At 35.6% G+C, this 20,188-nt stretch overlaps 3 protein-coding genes across 4 annotated transcripts; all 3 read left to right on the top strand.

Annotated features, from left to right (window-relative positions):
• Positions 1–1,157: 1,157 nt before the first annotated feature.
• On the top strand, positions 1,158–5,871 carry LOC108206553 (cation/H(+) antiporter 18). The gene is made up of 4 exons (XM_017376889.2): positions 1,158–1,417; positions 3,017–3,265; positions 3,342–4,343; positions 4,434–5,871. Exons 2-4 carry the CDS (start codon positions 3,071–3,073, stop codon positions 5,658–5,660), a joined length of 2,424 nt encoding a protein of 807 aa, XP_017232378.1. The 5' UTR covers positions 1,158–1,417; positions 3,017–3,070; the 3' UTR covers positions 5,661–5,871.
• A 469-nt stretch (positions 5,872–6,340) lies between these two features.
• LOC108206300 (GDT1-like protein 1, chloroplastic) lies at positions 6,341–12,628 on the top strand. Its single transcript, XM_017376548.2, has 12 exons — positions 6,341–6,609; positions 7,322–7,406; positions 7,835–8,116; positions 8,784–8,837; positions 9,012–9,073; positions 9,170–9,238; positions 9,763–9,814; positions 10,165–10,239; positions 10,552–10,681; positions 11,228–11,298; positions 11,927–11,974; positions 12,402–12,628. The coding sequence occupies exons 1-12, from the start codon at positions 6,461–6,463 to the stop codon at positions 12,474–12,476; spliced, it is 1,152 nt and encodes a 383-aa protein (XP_017232037.1). The 5' UTR covers positions 6,341–6,460; the 3' UTR covers positions 12,477–12,628.
• A 2,594-nt stretch (positions 12,629–15,222) lies between these two features.
• Positions 15,223–19,271, top strand: LOC108209388 (uncharacterized). Of its 2 annotated transcripts, XM_017380259.2 has the most exons (4): positions 15,225–15,354; positions 15,470–15,540; positions 15,655–15,727; positions 16,553–19,271. In XM_017380259.2, the coding sequence occupies exon 4, from the start codon at positions 16,835–16,837 to the stop codon at positions 18,827–18,829; it is 1,995 nt and encodes a 664-aa protein (XP_017235748.1). In that variant the 5' UTR covers positions 15,225–15,354; positions 15,470–15,540; positions 15,655–15,727; positions 16,553–16,834; the 3' UTR covers positions 18,830–19,271. The 2 variants fall into 2 exon arrangements, with proteins under 2 accessions (XP_017235749.1, XP_017235748.1); XM_017380260.2 differs by lacking the exon at positions 15,470–15,540 and having other exon boundaries at positions 15,223–15,354.
• Positions 19,272–20,188: the final 917 nt, after the last annotated feature.

Raw genomic sequence — 20,188 nt, 5'->3', positions numbered from 1 at the left:
TCGTGTTCAGTTAAATATTAAATTTGATTTGTATTGATTAATGTGGTTGTTGTGAATGTAGGTGTCTATCATTATTAAAAATGTAAGCCAATCAAAACCATTCAAATTCATGAATTTTAATATTTAATACTTCCTCCGTCTCAATATATAAGTCTCTTCTGAATTTTGACTAGTCAGATTAATTATATTTGACTGAAATTTATAAATGTTATATAATTGAAAAAAAATTTAAAAAAATATCATCAAAAGATAAATCAAGTCTATTTTAATATGTAACTTTTTATTTTGTAAAACAACAAATAGATATTTTTTAATAGTTGGTCAAAAATTAGTTAATTTGACTCTTGCAAAAGCAAAAAGAACTTATAAATTGAGACGGAGGGAGTATGTGCTCATAAACACATCATACTCCTTCCGTTTTGAAATATAGATCGCTTGATTTTTTGACACACACTTTTAAGTCTTTTGACCGCATAGTTAAAATCATTATTTAAAAAAAAATCTGAATAATAATATTAATCATATATTTTTTTTTTCAAAAATAATAATTTTAACTACGTGGTCAAACGACTTAGAAGCATGTGTCAAAAAGTCAAACGACTTATATTTCAAAACTGAGGGAGTAAAAAATTGAAAATAAAAATATATTAAATTTTGTGTGTACATGGACCCATCAAGAAACCGATATTATTTAGAGCATCTCCAAGAGCCTCCTTGTTGGCTCCTAAATATAATATAAAAAATGTGGCTCTTAGTAATTTAGGACAAAGTTAAGAGCGTAAACTCCAACAATACTCTCTACGTCTCTTTTCTATTTCATATTTTATTCATATATTGGGCTCCACTATAACAAAAGAGAGGGAAAGATGGAGGTTGATTGGAGAGAAGGATTTTTTTATTGTAAAAAAATAAGTTAGGAGTCATGTGGTGGCTCTTGACTTTGAGGAGAGAGGAGAGAGAAACAAGAGGCTCTTAAGATTTAAGAGCCACTTAAGAGTCTCTTGGAGCTTCTCCCTCCTCAAATCTCAAGTTAGGAGCCTAAATGACTCTTACACGGGAAACATAGGAGAAGGAGCACAGTGGCATTTTGGGCAGAAAGAAATAAAGTTCGCGGGCACCAGAAGTCTATAAGTATAGAAGCAAGTGAAGGTTTTGTTATTCAACTCCACATCTAATCCCATTACGTCTTTCTTCATCAATTTCTTGGAGTCTCGCTTTCATCCCTCAGTCCCTGGAACCCCCTTGTTAACGTTGTCCCAGTACACACACGCACTCACTCTACAATAACACATCTCCATGCACACATGTATGTGAACAACACACATACATGTTCATATAAATCTTGACAACTCATATTGGATTTCTTGATTAATGGACTGACCAAACTTTCAAGATTCATCTCGCTTTGCCAGATTAGGTAAATCTCTCTCAATTTCTCTCTCTCCCCCCTCTCTCCCACCCTCTCTCTGATTTCTCTCCCTCTCTCTCTCTCTCTCTCTCTCTCTCCGTCTTTCTCTCCCTATCTCTCTCTTAGATGTCTCTCCCTCTCCCCCTCTCTCTCGATCTCTCCCTCTCTCATGCGTGTTTACATATGTACACTTCTGTTTCGTATTTATATAGTTAGAATTACTTGATGTGGAGATTTCTTGATTAGTCATTCTCTATTTGTATGTGTTTCTGAAAAGAACATACTGTCTCTGTATGTTGAGAAATTGTAATCAAGAATCATGGTTAGTTGTGCTGCAAAATCAAGAAACCTGAATGGGTAGTTTTGTCAATGAAATAATCGCTCCCATATATAGAACATGCATATTCAAATATTTTAGTCATGCCATTTACCAAGAAGGCAAGAGCCAAGAAGAGATGAGAAGTTGCAATTTTGTTTTGATGTGCCCTTTGCCATAAAAGGACAAGAATGCTAATTTCTTCCTATAGTAGTTTGCTATGTTTTTCTGCTATATTTAGTTTATTATATTGGAAAAGTGTTGTTTTATCCTACCGCTGATACCTTTCCCCTCTTGGTCGGTTATAAACGGGATGTCGAAGGTTCAAATCTTCTACCAAGACAACGAGGGTGTTGGTATTTAAATTGACTCTTTCAAAATTAAGATATACTACTAGTAAACACTTTTCATCATTAGTACTACATGATTTTTGTGAACTATTGATATGTTGGCTTAATACAGATAGAGTCTGCAGTTTCCTGCCCTTGACAGAAGATGCTCTGAAATCTTGCGTTTTTGTTACCCTGGTTTTCTTTTCACTTCTCGGATTCTTAAATGTAAACCAACGTTCTTCACTGATTTTAATAAGCCCTATGAACAAAGCTAATTATTTTCAATAAACTTTACCTTCTTCGGTTTCCTGGATAAATAGCGATGAGTTTTCAGGTGATAAATAGTTTTTGGTTTCCATATGATGTGTAACAGTAAGTAAGATACTTTTATTTAGTGTGAGCCTATGGGTAAAAGATGATTCTTCATGGTTCCTAGTTTCTGAATAAATTTGTTATGAAAAGTAAAAGATGTCATGTTCAAGGTGATAATAGTCCACCCTGACATCTGTCAGAAGACTGAATCTTAGTTTAATCAGAAGTGGATTATTCCGATGTTTGCTACTTAGTCATTAAATCGGTTGTAGTTGCTAACTTGAACTATACTTATGTAAATAAATTACGTAAGATTAGGACAGCTTTTATCTCTATGGACAAGCTCCTACAAATTCAACAAAGGAGGAAGTCGATATGAAGGCTATAATTGTCTTTATACATGGGATATGATATGTTCGCAAAATGTAATAAGATGAATTTTCCATGTGATGACATGATCAATTATATCATCATTTTGAATTATAAAAGTTTGCTTGAGTTGGTTATTTTTGATTAGCAGTTAAGGTAAATGTTGATTTTTTCTTTTTCAGAGTTATGGGAACTAAATTAATTTTTCAGAGCATGGTATATTTAACTGTGTAAAGTTAAAACTTTAGCCAAATTTTTACAGATGATGATCATGTGCAGGTAATTTAGTAAGGGTTGCTCTGTGTGCGGTTTTTGAGTTTGCTTTACGTATAAATGGCGGCCTCCAATGGAACTAAGTGTCCGCATCCTATGAAGGCCACATCTAATGGAGTCTTTCAAGGAGATAGTCCTCTTGATTATGCACTTCCTTTGGTTATCTTACAGATATGTTTAGTTCTTGTTTTCACAAGATTTCTGGCATACCTTCTCAAACCATTGCGCCAGCCTCGGGTTGTTGCTGAGATAATCGTAAGTCTAATTTTCCCAGTAATCTTTTTAGTTATTGTTGTACACATAATCTTGATGATCACCGGATGATTTGTAGGGGGGTATTTTGCTTGGTCCATCAGCTATTGGGCGTAGCACAAAGTATCTCCATGCGGTGTTCCCAGAGAAGAGCATGACAGTTTTGGACACAGTTGCAAACCTTGGACTCCTCTTCTTTTTGTTTCTTGTGGGGCTTGAGTTGGATCCAAAGTCCCTCCGTCGCACCGGAAAGAAAGCTTTGTGCATTGCTCTTGCTGGAATTAGTGTCCCCTTTGTATTAGGAATCGGAGTGTCCTTTGTTCTAAGAAGAACAATCTCTGAAGGTGTGGATGAAGCTCCATTTCTTGTGTTTATGGGAGTGGCTCTTTCGATCACAGCCTTTCCTGTTTTGGCACGTATACTGGCTGAACTGAAGCTCTTAACCACGGATATAGGTCGAATGGCTATGTCTGCTGCAGCAGTCAATGATGTTGCTGCATGGATTCTTCTTGCTCTTGCCATTGCCCTCTCAGGTTCTGGTCGTTCACCCTTAATTTCTTTGTGGGTTTTGTTGTGTGGTGCTGCTTTTATTGGTGGTTGTATACTTGTCATACCGCCAATTTTCAAATGGATGGCACAGCGTTGTCCAGAAGGCGAGCCAGTTGATGAAATGTATGTTTGCGCTATTCTGGCACTAGTTTTAGCTGCAGGATTTGTGACCGATACTATTGGTATCCATGCTTTGTTCGGGGCTTTTGTGGTTGGAGTCCTTGTTCCAAAAGAAGGACCATTTGCGGGTGTTCTTGTGGAAAAAGTTGAAGATCTTGTTTCTGGCCTTCTACTTCCGTTGTACTTTGTATCAAGTGGGTTGAAAACCGATGTTACCACCATTGAAGGGCTTCAATCATGGGGTCTATTGGCCTTGGTCATATTTACAGCCTGCTTTGGAAAGATCTTCGGTACTTTTGTGGTTTCACTTTTGTGTAAAATGCCTTTCCAGGAGGCTCTAGCTCTGGGGATTTTAATGAATACTAAAGGTCTGGTGGAGCTCATAGTCCTCAACATCGGGAAAGACCGAGGGGTATGATCAAAGCTAACTTGATACATTTTACTATATAATATCTCTTTTGTTGTTATGAGGCGTTTGCTGATTCAAGTTTGTTCTTTTCAGGTCTTGAATGATCAGACATTTGCTATTCTGGTTCTGATGGCTCTCTTCACAACTTTCATTACGACACCCGTGGTTGTAGCAGTGTATAAGCCTGCTAAAAAATTGGATAAGGCAGCATATAAGCACAGGACAGTTCAGAGAATTGAAACAAAATCTCCACTTCGAATTTTGACATGCTTCCACAGCACCAGGAGCATTCCCACTTTAATTAATTTTATAGAAGCATCGCGGGGCACTGGAAGAAGAGGCGGACTTCGTGTATATGCAATGCACCTCATGGAACTATCTGAACGGTCATCTTCTATGCTTATGGTTCACAGGGCTAGAAGAAATGGGCTGCCATTTTGGAACAAGGTGGGAAGCTCTGATTCTACTCAAATTGTCGTAGCTTTTGAAGCTTTCCAGCACTTGAGCAAAGTGTCTATTCAACCAACGACAGCTATATCACGGATGGCAACGATGCACGAAGACATTTGTGGAAGTGCAGACGCTAAAAAGGTGGCCATGATCATCCTCCCTTTCCATAAGCACCAAAGGCTTGATGGACAACTCGAGACAACTCGAAATGATTTCAGGCAAGTCAACCGAAAAGTCCTAGAGCACGCGCCTTGCTCAGTTGGTATCCTAATAGACCGTGGACTTGGCGGCTCCTCACATGTTTCTGCCAGCAATGTGGACTCCGTGATGACAGTGTTGTTCTTTGGAGGACACGATGATCATGAAGCACTTGCTTATGGCAAGCGAATGGCTGAGCATCCCGGTATAAGTTTAGTAGTCGTAAGATTTGTGCTGGATTCCAAAGTAACAGGGGAAATCATTAGTGTTGACATGACTGATTTCACCAATGCTGAAGAGAGAGCCATCGATGATGAAGTCCTTAATGATTTCAAGGATAACATCTCCAACAAGAAGATTAAATTCGAAGAAAGAGTAGTTGACAGTGCTGCACAAACTGTTGAAGTTATCAATGAGTATAGCAAGTGCAACATGTTCTTGGTTGGAAGAGTACCAGAGGGGGAGATAGCTAGATCATTAGCTAGAAAAACAGACACCCCGGAATTAGGACCGATTGGAAGCTTCTTAATATCTCCAGAATTCTCAACAGAAGCATCAGTGTTGGTAGTGCAACAATATCACAGTCAAATGTCCATGCATTCACTTGCTTCTCTTAAGTCCGAAGATGAAGGAAAAGACGACGAATCCAGTGATGACTTGGAAGATGCATAAAATCGATCTTCTCATCCGGAAAGCCTGAAGCAACATTGTCATCAAGTTGTATTGTAAGTATGTCAATCATGTCTGTAAATAAGAACTAGTACTGGAAAGTAGTAAAATTTCCAGTTTCTTTCCTTATGTCAGTGCTTTTCACCCTTGTACCATCATGTGGTCGTATGTTTCAATCTTCATTGGCATTTACAGTTTCTTACATGCATCAACATTCAACTTTGCAATATCACCAATTAAACTTTGCAGTATATCAATCTTTGTCCACACGGTAACTAAGATCGCTCTTCGAAACATGTATTTTATTTCAAATGACAGTGATTTGTGATTTGAGCTGTCATTTTAAATTCTCAGCTTTATATAAGTATTTGAATCGTTGAATGTCATGGATTTGATTTTGTGTATATAAACATGTCAATTGATCAAATCTGAAATTTAAATAAAGTTCAAGTTTTCAAACATGATATAACAGTATTTCTAATATCTAAATATAAAATTAATTGCTAATAAGAAGTTAAATATTATTTAATAAACCCAAAAAACTTTATATTCAACTTTTTTAAACAATTTGAGGCAACTCTTTCGAATTTTCGACTTTCGGTAAGTAAAATTAAATTATAGAGTATTTATTTCCATAAAAGTGAGGGGGGAGCGGAGTGGATAAAAGGGTAAGAAAGTAACGGCCAAAAACTGGCGCTCTTTTGCGGTTGGCTTATCTACAAGTATACGTTCACCAGAACTTCTTATTTCTATTATATTTGTGTTCTCCCCCACAAATCACAATAAAGTTTTGATCTTTAAGCATGCCCACAATGACGCTCTCTTCAGAGAGTGTTCTGTTGAGAAAAATGGCAACAAATGTACCATCTTTTTCTTCTGTGAAGCCTCTCAGAATCTCCAAGTTTTCTTGCATAAACCCATCTAGCAAGCTCCTTAATCACAATTCTTCCAGGTATCTCTCTCTCTCTATATCTCCCTCCCCCCTTTCTCTCGTCCCCCCCCCCCCCCCCCCCCCCCCCTCCTTTTTCTGTTTGTCCCCCCCCCCCTCTCTCTCTCACTCACACACACACACACACACACACACACACTCTCACAAGAGTGGTCTGGATAATTATTGGATGCAATTTGTGTTTAATAGAATAACTCAAACAAAAAATTAGCCTTTTGTTTTTTAGATATGCAACTTGAGTTTAATGTTGATTAATGTGGTTTTCGAATTTATAGCAAAATTCATATGGGACTTGATGATGTCATGCGAAGTGGATAATGAACTGTGTTTTGATGAACCATATAATAATTTTTATATAGTGGTGAGTTTAATTGTTTAAAAAGTAGCACTGGGGGAAAAAATGTAGCTTCCATAGAATTTAAAGAGGAAGTGAGGGGTTCCGGTTGTTATAGTAATTGATGGTTTTGCAGTTTTCGGTTCCAAAAAGTTGGTTTCTTGGTGGGGAAGATGTCGGGTTCAAACTAATGTAATACTGATAACAAAATGTTCATCTATTTGGTTTTCGGAGGTTAATTGAGGAATGAACCATGTCTTCTTTCTATTTTTTAAACTTTTTGATTGGTGTGGCCTGAATTCCCAACACATTTTACAAGAAAAAGGAAATGAGGACAAGATAACTGGTGGGTTGACGTATAATTTCCTTTTATCCCTTTAGGTACTTGAGAATATGTCGCAACAATATGCATGACGGGAAGTTTGGTCACTTCTTATGTAAAGTTCCCGATCATCTTCATATCACTGTAAGTTTAAATCTAAAACCATCGTACCCTTTTTGCTTCAGTTACCAAGTAATTTTTATGTTGCAAAAGGATTAAATATGTGGCTATGTTACGGTTAGGTTAGAAAGAACAATATGTTGTCCTTGCCAATATTTCAGTTGGTTCGTGTTGTCTGTGAATGCTATAGAAATTGTGCTTTACTCCTGTTAAAAAAGTAGTATGATGTAGAGTCGAGATATGTACAGTCGAGGCTTTGTTGAGTAAGCGATATGTTTTACTTAGCTAATATTTACGGCTAATGAATATACTGCAAAAAAAAATTGTATGAATTGTACGAACCTTCCTCGCTGTTATTTGAGTTCAAGAAATTATTTTGAAATCAAGTGTACCTGTCATGAGATAATTTCTATATGGGCCCGCGTGCTGTCTAAAGTTTGAATTCTTCTCAGGAGTCCACTGTCACTAATTCCAGCAGTCACAATGCTACAAAATTGATACATGATATGAATGGATGTGCTTCAGACAACATAGCTTCAGAAATGAATTCATGGAGGGAAAGTGACCCCTTCCTGGACACATCACTGAACAGTTTCCTCAAGTCTGCACTACTTTGTGGCATATTTATACTTCAAGCCACTGGACAGGCAGCTGCTGCTTCCGATTTTGACAGTGGATTACAATCAAATTCATTTTTTGGGGACGTCAGCGACATTACCACAGGTTTTACTTCAGTTAGGATAATCTCCCTCTTTTATAGTTAAACTATTACATTTGTGAGTAGAACTTGATATCTATTGCTGATCTTTTTTTGTTGAGTAATGAATCTTAGAACTTAACGTTGATTCGTTTATTCCTTACATTTCTGCTATATAAAGGTGTAAATATCCTTTACTGGACTTGCACAGTTATATGTGCTATCTTTGAGTTATTATTGGATGTTAATTGCAACAACATGAACTGCACTCAGCATCATAGCATATATAATTATGAGTTCTCTCTCACATTATATGGCAATCACATAAAATTATTTCCTTAAGACTCAAAATGTGTATAAGCTTAATTACCTGAACACTGCGCTCATAGGTATTTGTTGTTGCTGCCTATGTCCTCCTCTCCATTCAAAGAAAGATGTAGGAACTAGGAAGCCCCTTTATGTCAAACTTGTTGCTTGATATTATATAGCTCAAGAAATCATTACACTTAAAAACTGCCAAAGTTTGTAGTTAATCCATAAAGCCATACCAACTGCTAAAGTGTCATCTATAATGTGAGTACTTGTACGGTTGTACCTAGTGTTAAGGGCACTGGGATGGTGTTTTATTAATGAATCATGCATGAACTTGTACGTGGCTAAACTAGTTATAAACTTATATCTCAAATGTGCCATTTATTTTGCAGGCTTTCTTGCTGATATTTTTCTCTGAACTGGGAGATAAAACCTTTTTTATTGCGGTAAGAAAGATCCTGCTACTAGAAACTTTGTGTTTATGTGTTCTTTCTATAATGATTGGTGAAAATATTAGATAGATATCTTGTGTTTGTATGTACCTCTTTAAAATGCAAGAGTCTTCTTCTTAACAAAATCACGCAAAATTATTTTTTCATTGCCCTTTGTTTGTTTGGCAGGCACTTTTAGCGGCCAGAAACTCATCCGTTATTGTTTTCCTTGGGACGTTTGGTGCACTTGGGTATGTGATTTGGCTGCAGAAGGCGATATGCTGTGTATACATATTTCATTGTTTATTTTTCTGTAACTGAATAATGATATATATCATCTTGAACAGGGTGATGACAGTTATCTCGGTTGTTCTGGGACGAACTTTCCATTATGTTGACGAAATCCTTCCTTTCAGGTATACTGCCCCTGCATCTATTATGTTTAGGGACTTTCTGCCCCCATTTATTCTGTGCCCTACATATTACCAGGCCTTATTGGACCAAAAATTGGGATTTTTTTTATTCTATAGACTGTTTCCCCTGTTACATAAATTTAAAGTACGTGATACATCAGAAGTGTATCTTTCTTGTTCGTCTTTACTAGGAAGGTTCCGTTGATCTCTAACGCCCAGATTGCAGGGACATCTTAAAAATAATTTGGAGGTCCTGTGCTAAAAATTTTGTGTTAGATTCTGTGCAGGCGACCCGTTAATTTTCAAAAGTAAGACACATATATTTATGTTCCCAACTTCCCAGACTTAAATTTGTGCAAACAAACTCACTGGCTAATCAGTAGACTTTCTTTACACTCTATTAGAGTACTGGATACCGGGATTGGTTTATAGCAATTTAACACAATGTTGGCATGTGTAGCACATCAGTTGCTGTTGGCATATACAGAACATCAGTTGCTGTTCTGATTAATTTATCTGGTTTACAGATTTGGGGACTCTGATTTGCCACTTGATGATATTGCTGCTGTCCTACTTCTGGTAAGCTATGAACTCCATATTTATCTATGTAATGAAATTTTGTTCTGCGTCTCAAAATGAGAGTATATGTGAACTGCTACTGCAGACAGCCGGTAAAACTTCAGTACTCCATAACTAAGTTTTTAGACAGGACATTATTAGTGTATATAATTTAATCACTGTTTACTAAGAAAAAAAAAATAGGTTTATATTTTCTTTGTTTTTCTTTGTGTCTGTGTGTGGGTGGGTGGGAGGGGGGGGGGGAGGTATCTTTACAAGAATAGTGTTCTATAACTTATTTTATCTTTAGTGACTTTATGTCACGAGAACCCTGTTAATTATAATTTTATGCAATTTATCACGGACTGCAGGTGTATTTTGGAGTTTCAACCTTGCTGGATGCTGCTTCTGGTGATGGGATGAAAGCAGATGAAGAACAAAAGGAGGTGACTTACATTATCTTGTTAACTGATCTACTCAGCTTTATCATAGCATAAAACTCTGAAGTAATACAAAGTATTCATGACTAGATTAAACAAGTTCCTTGTGTTTATTATGAAATCTTCTTAAGAACGATCCACCAAGACATATCTCAGGTGTGACAAATAAATATAGTCTCGGAATCTACCATTGGAGTGTTACAAACAATATGTGAGATGATATGGTTATCCTTATGGGTTTTTACCTCTAGGCTGTACTTTAATTTCCTTTGTATAGATGAAAAAATTGTAATACTCAAGTTGGTGTTTTGTTACCAGGCAGAATTAGCTGTTTCAGATTTCTCAGGGGATGGTGCTGGGATTCTGGCGGCTGCTGGCACCATTGTTAGCACATTCGTTCTAGTCTTTGTTGCTGAGTGGGGTGATAAGTCATTTTTCTCCACGATTGGTGAGTTTTTATCTTTTATACGTACTGTTTATATAATTTCTTATCATGGGTTATTCTAATGATGTTTTTTGCGGACATCTTCCAATATGATACACTTACAACTTCTGGTCCCATACTGAGCTTCACACTGAAAGCTTTGCATTATTATTATCCACCAATTTAATTGGCTATGACTGGTGCATGTACTGACAGTCTGAGTACTTAAAATTAAATATCTTAAATTAAATTGAAAATGAACATTGCAACTGACCTTAAAGTATATCAGGAGACTGTATGCAGAGGCGGACAACTTTATATGTAATGTCTAGTGTCATGGTAATTTTCATTAAGCAGAAGAAGAGCTTAACTGTTAACTGTGGGAGGCTAAACTTTCAAACTACGAGATGTTTATGCCATATAGTCTTCACTTATTAAAAATATAACAACTGCGAGTTGGACAATTGGACATGTGTAAATGTAATATGTTGGACACTTTCCATGCTAACATAGGAAACTCTTTCAGTTGATTCTCCTATCATCTTTATCCCATTTTCTCTTCTTATGCAGCACTTGCTGCAGCCTCTTCACCTCTTGGAGTCATTGGCGGAGCACTTGCTGGTCATGGATCTGCAACACTGGTATAGGCTGCACTACTCAAAAAATTTATTCCTCCATATGACAGATTAGCAAACTAACCGAATACCTATATACATGGAAAAGGGTGTCCTGTTTTAAAAAAATTCAATCCCTAAAAAAGTTCCGTCTTTAAGAGAAAAAATACTACAAAATTTTTATTTTTATAAAAATCTAGCTGGATTGACAAGCAAGTATAGATGGGAACTATATCGTTTTCCCCTTCTCCTGGACTTTCTCCTTGCAGGTTGAAGCATTTCAATTTCAACAGATCATGTGTTTGTATCGTTTTGTGTTATAATGGAGGATATAGGTGTTGTCCGTCTGGGCTTAAAAGCCTAGTTTCTGGGCTTATAAGTCAAAAGAAGCTTATTTGTATTGTTTGTGTAAAGAACTTACAAGTCAACTTCCGACTTATAAGCCCGAATCTGAAAGTTGAAAATGCTAGCTGTTTTTAGTGACTTATTTTTATTTTTAAAATTTGATTTTACAAAAATGTAAAAGACCACTTTAAAAGACATTATAATATTTTACAAGTTTGAATCATATGAGAATATAAGAATCCCTCAAATATGCTTTTCACATGCTACTTATTCCATCAAGAGCTCACCCTATCATTGTTCTCTTGTGCAGCTTGCAGTTCTGGGAGGTTCTCTACTGGGGACATTCTTATCAGAGAAGGTGAGATTATTATAATTTCAAGACTTTGCCTAGAGCCTCCCATAATACGATTATACATGACACGAATCTTTATATGTCAGGGTCAGATTCTGGTGAAAAATTAGAAACATAAACAGAATTCAGCATGTTAAAATATTTGGTTTATACAATTTCGGCATGTTGAAATTTCATATATCATGAATAAACATGTCTGCGAACTTTCATGACTATAATGCTCTCTCCCTGAGGAAAATAAAGCCATGTTCGAAAAATAGAATCCTTTCGGTCTAATGGTATTTACCTCCCTCCCCTTATTGGGACGTTGAGTGTTCGAATCTTATTAAAGACAGGATATGTTATGTTTTTGAGAGTCTTAATTATTACGTAGAAAAACAAGAAGAGTCATCCTTTTATATAACAAGCTTTCTTTTTGTTTTTATGCCAACAGGTGATTGCATATGTTGGAGGTTCTCTGTTTCTAGTGTTTGCTGCAGTAACATTAATAGAAATTGTACATCCATAACATCTTCTCTAGTTTAAACTTATATTTGCTATCATTCTTCTTAGAACACCAAAGATTCAATTTTGTATAATATCTTACATTGTATTCTTCTCTTTGAAAATGTAGCTATTTATATACTATTAATTTAGAGTTCTCCGGATACTTCAAACTCACCTGTATTCTCTAGCATAAATCTAATTTCAATGATATTGTAGTCAATGTTTTCTTCACTTGTTAACGCGAGATCAATCAACATATCAATGTTTATTTACCACAAAACCAGAAGTTTGTGACATCTCATCATGCTTATTTGTTTACAATAAAAGCAGAGTTTGTCATATCTCATGTGTTCACGAGAACACACTCTCAACCACTTTTTATTTAAATAGATATAGATATTTTGATTGATATTCTTTTTTATGTATATAGTAGCTCATCATTATTATCAATACTACATTAGTGTTTTAGCCTGATATTTATGATCATATTTTTAGAATGTGATTTTCAGAATATTTAAATTCTAATTTATGATATTCAAAACATTTTCTCATATTTTCGCCGGAGACTCGAACCCTCTAAAATTTTGCTTTTTAGTGTATGTGAAATAACGGGGACCCTCCACAAAATGCTATCATGATTTTGTTTGCACAAAAGAGAATAAGAACACTAGCGTCAAAGAAAGCAATGGTCTGATTTGGGTATATTATATGCGTGTGGAGAAGTGGTTAAGGGAGAGGTAGAGGAGGTGGCACGAGATATGCATACGTGGCGGACACTTGTCCATCCAAACATGTTTACCAACTTTTTTCTTAATAAAAGAGGAAAAAGTGGAATCAAATAAAAATCAAATCAAAGTCTATGGTTAAGGTTAAGGTTTGATGAGTGAATGGATTCCAAAATATAATTCACTCACTTGTGTTTCTGTGTACCAAATCTCCTCAAGTCAATTTTTCATCCCACCACCCTTTCTCTTTCTATATCTCTGCATTGTATTTAAATATTGATATTTCGTAACAATCGGTTATAAATAATATAAGTTGAACGGAAAAAAATTCAGATGATAAATATCTTGAGCGATTTTCTCTGTATTCTTCAAAATTTTATCATTCAGCGAAAAAGCGATATAGTATACTTGTACAATAAAAACCGAACTCATATTCTCGGTGAGTTACTACGTTTTCTTCTGTTTTTTGTCTGATTATTTTTTATTTTATAATTAATTAATTAGAAAAGTATATATTATTTTCATTCATATTAAGCGGAAATTTAAATTTTATCACAATCAGGAGTTTAATATTTAATAAATTAACTCATATTTATATTGTTAAGATGGTCTTAACAAATGGTGACTGATGATCAAGGCTTAAACCATCTGATGACCTTGTAACTATGAGTCACCTTTTGGAAAATCAAGTCCACAAGATAAACTTTATACACTAATGTTATGTACTAATCACTATTTGTAGGTGTGAATGTGTGATTAGTAAACATCGCCAACGAATCCAAAAGCTAATTGGTGCCTTCCACTCTTGAAATCGCACAGTGCTGATCTGTTTTGATGCCTCCATCTATACACTTTTTAGAAATTAAGTGCTTATATACGTATGAATGATTTTTGTTTTGTCACAATGGTAAACGAGGTGGACTATCAAGTGACTAGCATACTGACACTGAAATTTATTTATTCAGAAAAATTCTAGTTTTAATTACAAAAATGTAAAAGAAAATACTCAATCAAGTAATAGAAATGTAAATAAATCGGGGTACTTATTTTTTTGAAAATAAATATATGAATATAATTTGTAATCATAAAATTTTACTTATTTAAAAATATTTTTTTAATAAAGTGTGAAAAGAATGGTAATTGAGCTGATGTTTGATATTACCCTCTGTTTTTAATATTAAATAGTTTATTTAAGTAAATTTTTTATTTTGACTTTTTAAATTAAACAAAACATATATTGAAATATTATAAAAATATATGTGTATAATTTATAACATTAACAAATTGAAAAAAAAGTGAAAAATCAAAGTAGGCACAACAAGGGGATCATTTGTCAAACACATTGGATGGTTCACAGATAGAAAAGTACGTACTCAACTCATCGGAAGAATCAAATTCTATGATTCGAACAACTTCATTTTTCTTTTTACCATCGCAATGCTTTGACCTACAAATAAACAACAATCACATTTTTGTTAACTATATCTTTAATTATTCTTTTTATAACCTATCACGTAAAATAGCTAAAAATATTAAACTGATATTCTAATTATATATATAATTTAGATCATTTTTCATTTGAAATTAAATTTGGCACTTTTTGCCTCTTGATATTATTATTTATGCAAAAATTTATTTGATCCTAAATCTAATTTTATCTTTCTATATGTATAAAATATAACATATTTAAATATTTTATTATTACTGAATTTTAGAAATATTTTATAAATTTATATACTTGATTCTTGATATCGGAAATGTTTTTAAATTTGTCGCAATATTAGGTGATCATATGCTGTTTTTCATTTTAATATATATGTGTATATATATATAATTAATTAATACATATTAAAACAAATTCAGGGATTCTGAAAAATTTAATTTAAAATTTATTTTCCTAGGAAAACCCAGTAGATTCAATTGGCCTTAAATAAATCAGTGTTTTTAAGTTCTTAGGAGAACAATGAGATAATAACAAAAAAAAAAAATTACAAAAGAAACGTAAGCCTTAACGTACGCCAATCTCTTAAAATGCGCCCATTCCACCTCCTTTAATTTCCACACGCGCACAAGCATATACATACACACTTTCTATCCCCATATCGTCTCATCATTTTCATATTAATCATCCCTATATTATTTCTTGCCGGCGCCTCCACAAACCCCTAGCTCAAGGTAATATTATTACTTACACCCATCTAATTTTGTGTCTTTTTAACTTTTTATCTCTCTGTTGAAGTTGGTTTGATTTAATTTTGTTTTTTTTTCTTGATTTTCTTGAATTTTGAAGGTAAAGATTGAATCTTTTGGTGGTGTTTAGTGGTTTTGGTTTGTTTTCTTGAATTTTCTTGGATTTTGAAGGTAAAGATCGGATCTTTGGGGTTTTTTTAGTGGTTTTGTTTTGTTCTCTTGAATTTTGAAGGTAACGATTGAATCTTTTGTGGGTTTTTATTGAATTTGATTGGGGTTTTGCAGGTTATTGAGGGGATTTATTGTTTTTGGCAGAGATTGGATTTATAAGCTTAATTGTGTATTACCATCTTGAAAGGTATGCTCTAATCAATTTATTTCCATAAAGATCCTCACTTTATCTGATTTTATGTGTTCTAATTTTTGGGTTTTGCTCGATTTTCATGTGTTAAATTTAGCTGGTTTTTTCGCTACTATTTTCCATGTTGGTAGAATGAGGATTTGTTGTATGTATGGATATGTTTTCTTCACTGAATCTTGTTTTTTGAAGTATTATACATCATTGTTATTGTTATAGCATATCTTTTTGCTGTTCATTTGATTATTGCATATTTACTGGAATTGAATCTTAAAAGCTTTATTTCTAGTCTTGTCTTTTCTTTTGAAAGTATAATGGATGTTGGTGATTTGACTTGGTTTACAACCTTGATTTGATTTTTAATACTAATGAGTAGTTTGCAATGTCTAGTTAAGCATCAAGTTCCAGTGTAGTTCTATATCATAAACTACCTGTTTACTGCACATCTAGAAGACTGAATTTTGTGTATGAAGCTTTTGTTTGCAGAAATTTTAAGCCTTTTATCAATAAAAATTTCGATCGGGCCAGTGGTTGAAAATAGAAGTGTTAAAGTGAATTCAAATTTTAGCATTGAAATAGTTGTGATAAGATCACCTTTTTTAATCAGTACTTATCTGATTTGTTGTCTTTAATTTTAGTTGTTTTGAATGTTATATAAAACTGTTGTGCTGTTTTTAATTTTAATTGTTTTGTATGTTCTATAAAACATTGAAATACTTCAAGATGGTAGGGCTTATTATTAGTTTCTGTACCACAATTGAAATTTCTAGTTCAGTTGTTTTGTTACCGAGTTTCTGGATTAACCATGTGCTTGTTTTGGAGCAGGATTGTAGGATGCTGAAAGGTCACGTGCTTGAGATAAAGAACTGATGTCTTTGAAACTTCTCTAATTGACCGAAGCTTAAAAGTCAATTATTAAAATGGATCGCAAGGACACATCAGGATTTGTTAGCGGGGGTGGGATGTGTAAAGGCATCTAATTCTAACAGTAGTGCTTAGTTTCTTTTGTAGATATTCAATATTAATTATAATCCCGGAAGTCAGGCGAGCTATTCTTTTGCTGTAAGATTTGCTTGAGATTAGAGTGTTGCATATAGGAGTTTGTTGATGGATGCCAGGTTCCGTAATCAAGGTTTTGTTTCCAAACCTGCATTAACAACGTTCAAAAATCTGAGCAACACCGTCCATGTTGGAGGAGCTGGAACTGCATCTGGCTGTGCAGATACCACATTACGCCTTGATTTCCCTGGTTCTTCAGTCTCTGCAGGCTTGTCAGCTTCAAGAGGAATCAAGAGAAAGTGGAGCTTGTCTGGTGGATCTTTGGAGCAACAAATTGAATTGCCATTATGTCTTGGGTTGGGCCGTTGTTCAAGTTCCTCAGATAGCAAGGGAAGTTCAGCTACGGCATGTACAACTGTATCTTCTGCCAAAGAAACTGATGAGGGGTCATCAATGGATCTAGAATTGGACTTCTCTTTCCATCTTGGTAATGAGAAGATATCCAGCCCAAAGAACAGTGTCAGCTCTAATCTGAGTGCACCTGTTTTGCAGCCTAAGGTTAATTTGGACTTGAGTTTGTCCTTTAAGCCTTCTGAATCTGATATCTCTTCTACCCATCCATGCATCAGTCCAACTCAACATGTCGTAGAAAATACGCTGAACATTGGTGCAATAAATCACAAGGATGAAGGGTCAGCTTCCTCACATTGGAAGAGAAGAAATTATGTTCCTCCAAGTTTGTTCCTTGAAGAGAGTCTAAGAGAACATAAGCCAGCTCAGACAACTCCAGACCTCTCCTCAAGTGTAGTAACAACACCAAAAAGCTCAGTAACTTGCACTTCCGGGATTACACAGCAGCGTAGCAGTAACACAAAAACATGTCAGTTTCAGGGGTGTGGAAAGGGAGCAAGGGGTGCTTCTGGTCTCTGCATTGCTCATGGTGGTGGGCGGCGATGTCAGAGGCCTGGTTGCCATAAGGGAGCCGAAGGCCGAACTGCATACTGCAAGGCCCATGGTGGTGGTAGACGGTGTGAGTTTCTAGGATGCACGAAGAGTGCAGAAGGACGTACAGATTACTGTATTGCGCATGGTGGTGGTCGGAGATGCAGTCAGGAGGGTTGTAGTCGCGCTGCCCGAGGCAAATCTGGACTTTGCATTCGACATGGAGGTGGAAAGAGATGCACTAGGGAAAATTGTACAAAAAGCGCTGAAGGTCTGTCTGGTCTTTGCATCTCACATGGGGGTGGCAGAAGGTGTCAGTATCCAGCATGCACTAAAGGGGCTCAAGGAAGCACAATGTTCTGCAAGGCACATGGTGGTGGCAAGCGGTGCACATTTGAAGGATGTACCAAAGGTGCAGAAGGGAGCACACCTTATTGTAAGGGCCATGGTGGTGGGAAAAGGTGCGCCTTTGAAGGAGGAGGGGTTTGCCCAAAGAGCGTTCATGGAGGTACCCTCTTTTGTGTAGCACATGGGGGTGGTAAGAGATGTGCTGTGCCTGAATGCACCAAGAGCGCCAGGGGACGAACTGATTATTGTGTCCGGCATGGTGGGGGAAAGAGGTGCAAAGTTGAAGGTTGCAGCAAAAGTGCTCAAGGTAGCACTGACTTTTGCAAGGCTCATGGGGGTGGGAAAAGATGCTCTTGGGGCCATCCGGGTTCAGATTTTGGCAAAGATGATAGCCCTTGTAATGCTTTTGCTAGAGGAAAGAATGGTCTGTGTACATCCCACAGTGGCTTGGTTCAGGACAAACGAGTGCATGGAGGTGCTACGGTGGGAGTTATGGTCCACGATTCAAAAATGTGTGAGATGACGAAAGGGGTTATCAATACCGAGGACACCAGTGCTGATTATATGATGATGGACAACACTGTTGTGCCTACTGGATGTATTGGCTCTATGTGGAAGGAAGGTAGTCTTCCAATCGGTCTGGGTGCAACATCATCTCGAGTTGTCGTTCCTGAAGGGAGGGTGCACGGAGGTGGTCTCATTGCATTGCTATCAGGTAGTTCCGAACAGATGTTAAATGCCAACAATAACTTTGTTGTTGGTCATCCTTCTGAGCCTGGGAAATTTTATATGATGCCAAGAAAATGGGTGTAATGCTTTCACTCAAACCTCTGTTTCTGCTCTTATCCATATTGGTGGGGTTATTCTCTAATGTTTTTAGTTTAATGTTTCAAGATTTGATGTCTTTCAGTTATTAAGCAGTTCAAGATTGGAAGTGCTATTGTTGGGAACGCAAGTGTAACGTCAATAAGGGTAAAACTGGATAGGAGTATGGTAGTTTTCTGGGTGGTGGCTATTGATGTCTCTTTGTACATGTTTTAGTTATCAGCTTGGTTCTTGTAAATCCGTCTTCAATTAGACGGAGGATGTATTGATAAATAAGTCTCCCGAGTTCTGACTGGTAGCTTTGTGTCTTAATAGTGTATGATGCTGATACTGCTTAGTGTTCTGTTATGTTTTAGTGGTGGTCTCAGTATCTGTGTTACCGTTGATTTAATTGAAGGGAAGTACCTTATGAAATACTGTTCTTGGTTATCGTCTTGCTTTCGTAAATTTGTTCAGTCTTGCCTTTAGTCTTTCTAGTTCTGAAGATAGCTTTGTGTCTTCGAGCTGGATTGTAGAAATACTAGGGTTTTTTTTTTTGGTTTTTTGGTGTGATTTGCATTTTATTATGAATTTTAATATGTAATAAATTTTATTTATTAATATTTTTTTTCTATTTTAATAATCTGAATTTTTTGATTTATAAATTTAAATTATCAAATACTCAATTAGCTTAAAAATAAAATTATCAAAATATTTTAAACAACTTATAAATCAGGTTATCATTCATAATAGTCTTTTTCACTTTAAACAATAAGTTATCTTTTATATATTAAATCAAACGAGGTAATCGCATATCGCACCCCCTAAGTATCGTTTAAAAACGATAGAGTACCTATACTTTAAGAAACTCAACTCGCACCCCTTATCTTTACTTCTCAAAACCGAGATGCACCCCCTGCCGTTAACTTCCGTTAACTTAATGCACTCCGTTAAGTCACTATATATATAAGGGCTTTTTTTATTAATAATCACGTTTTCAATCTTATTTCCAAAAATACTACCTTATCCAATCTTATTTTCAAAAATACTACCTTCTCTAAAATATTTTCAAAAATACTGTGGTTGCATATGCAACCATATATGCAACTGAATTCCTGATTTCAAGTTTCAGATTTCAAATGTCATTTTCGACCTCATCGTTGGGATCGATATATATATATATATATATATATATATATATATATATATATATATATATATATATATATATTTGAAATCTGAAACTTGAAATCAGGAATTCAGTTGCATATATGGTTGCATATGGGTTGTATTCAGTTGATTCCATTGTAATCTAATGGCCCCGCCAGGGGCACCCATACATCAGTTGCAACTTACAGTTTTCCGTTG

Source organism: Daucus carota, chromosome 2 (genome assembly GCF_001625215.2).
Source record: "Daucus carota subsp. sativus chromosome 2, DH1 v3.0, whole genome shotgun sequence".
Lineage (NCBI taxonomy): Eukaryota > Viridiplantae > Streptophyta > Magnoliopsida > Apiales > Apiaceae > Daucus > Daucus carota.
This window is presented reverse-complemented; position numbering and strand designations above follow the sequence as displayed.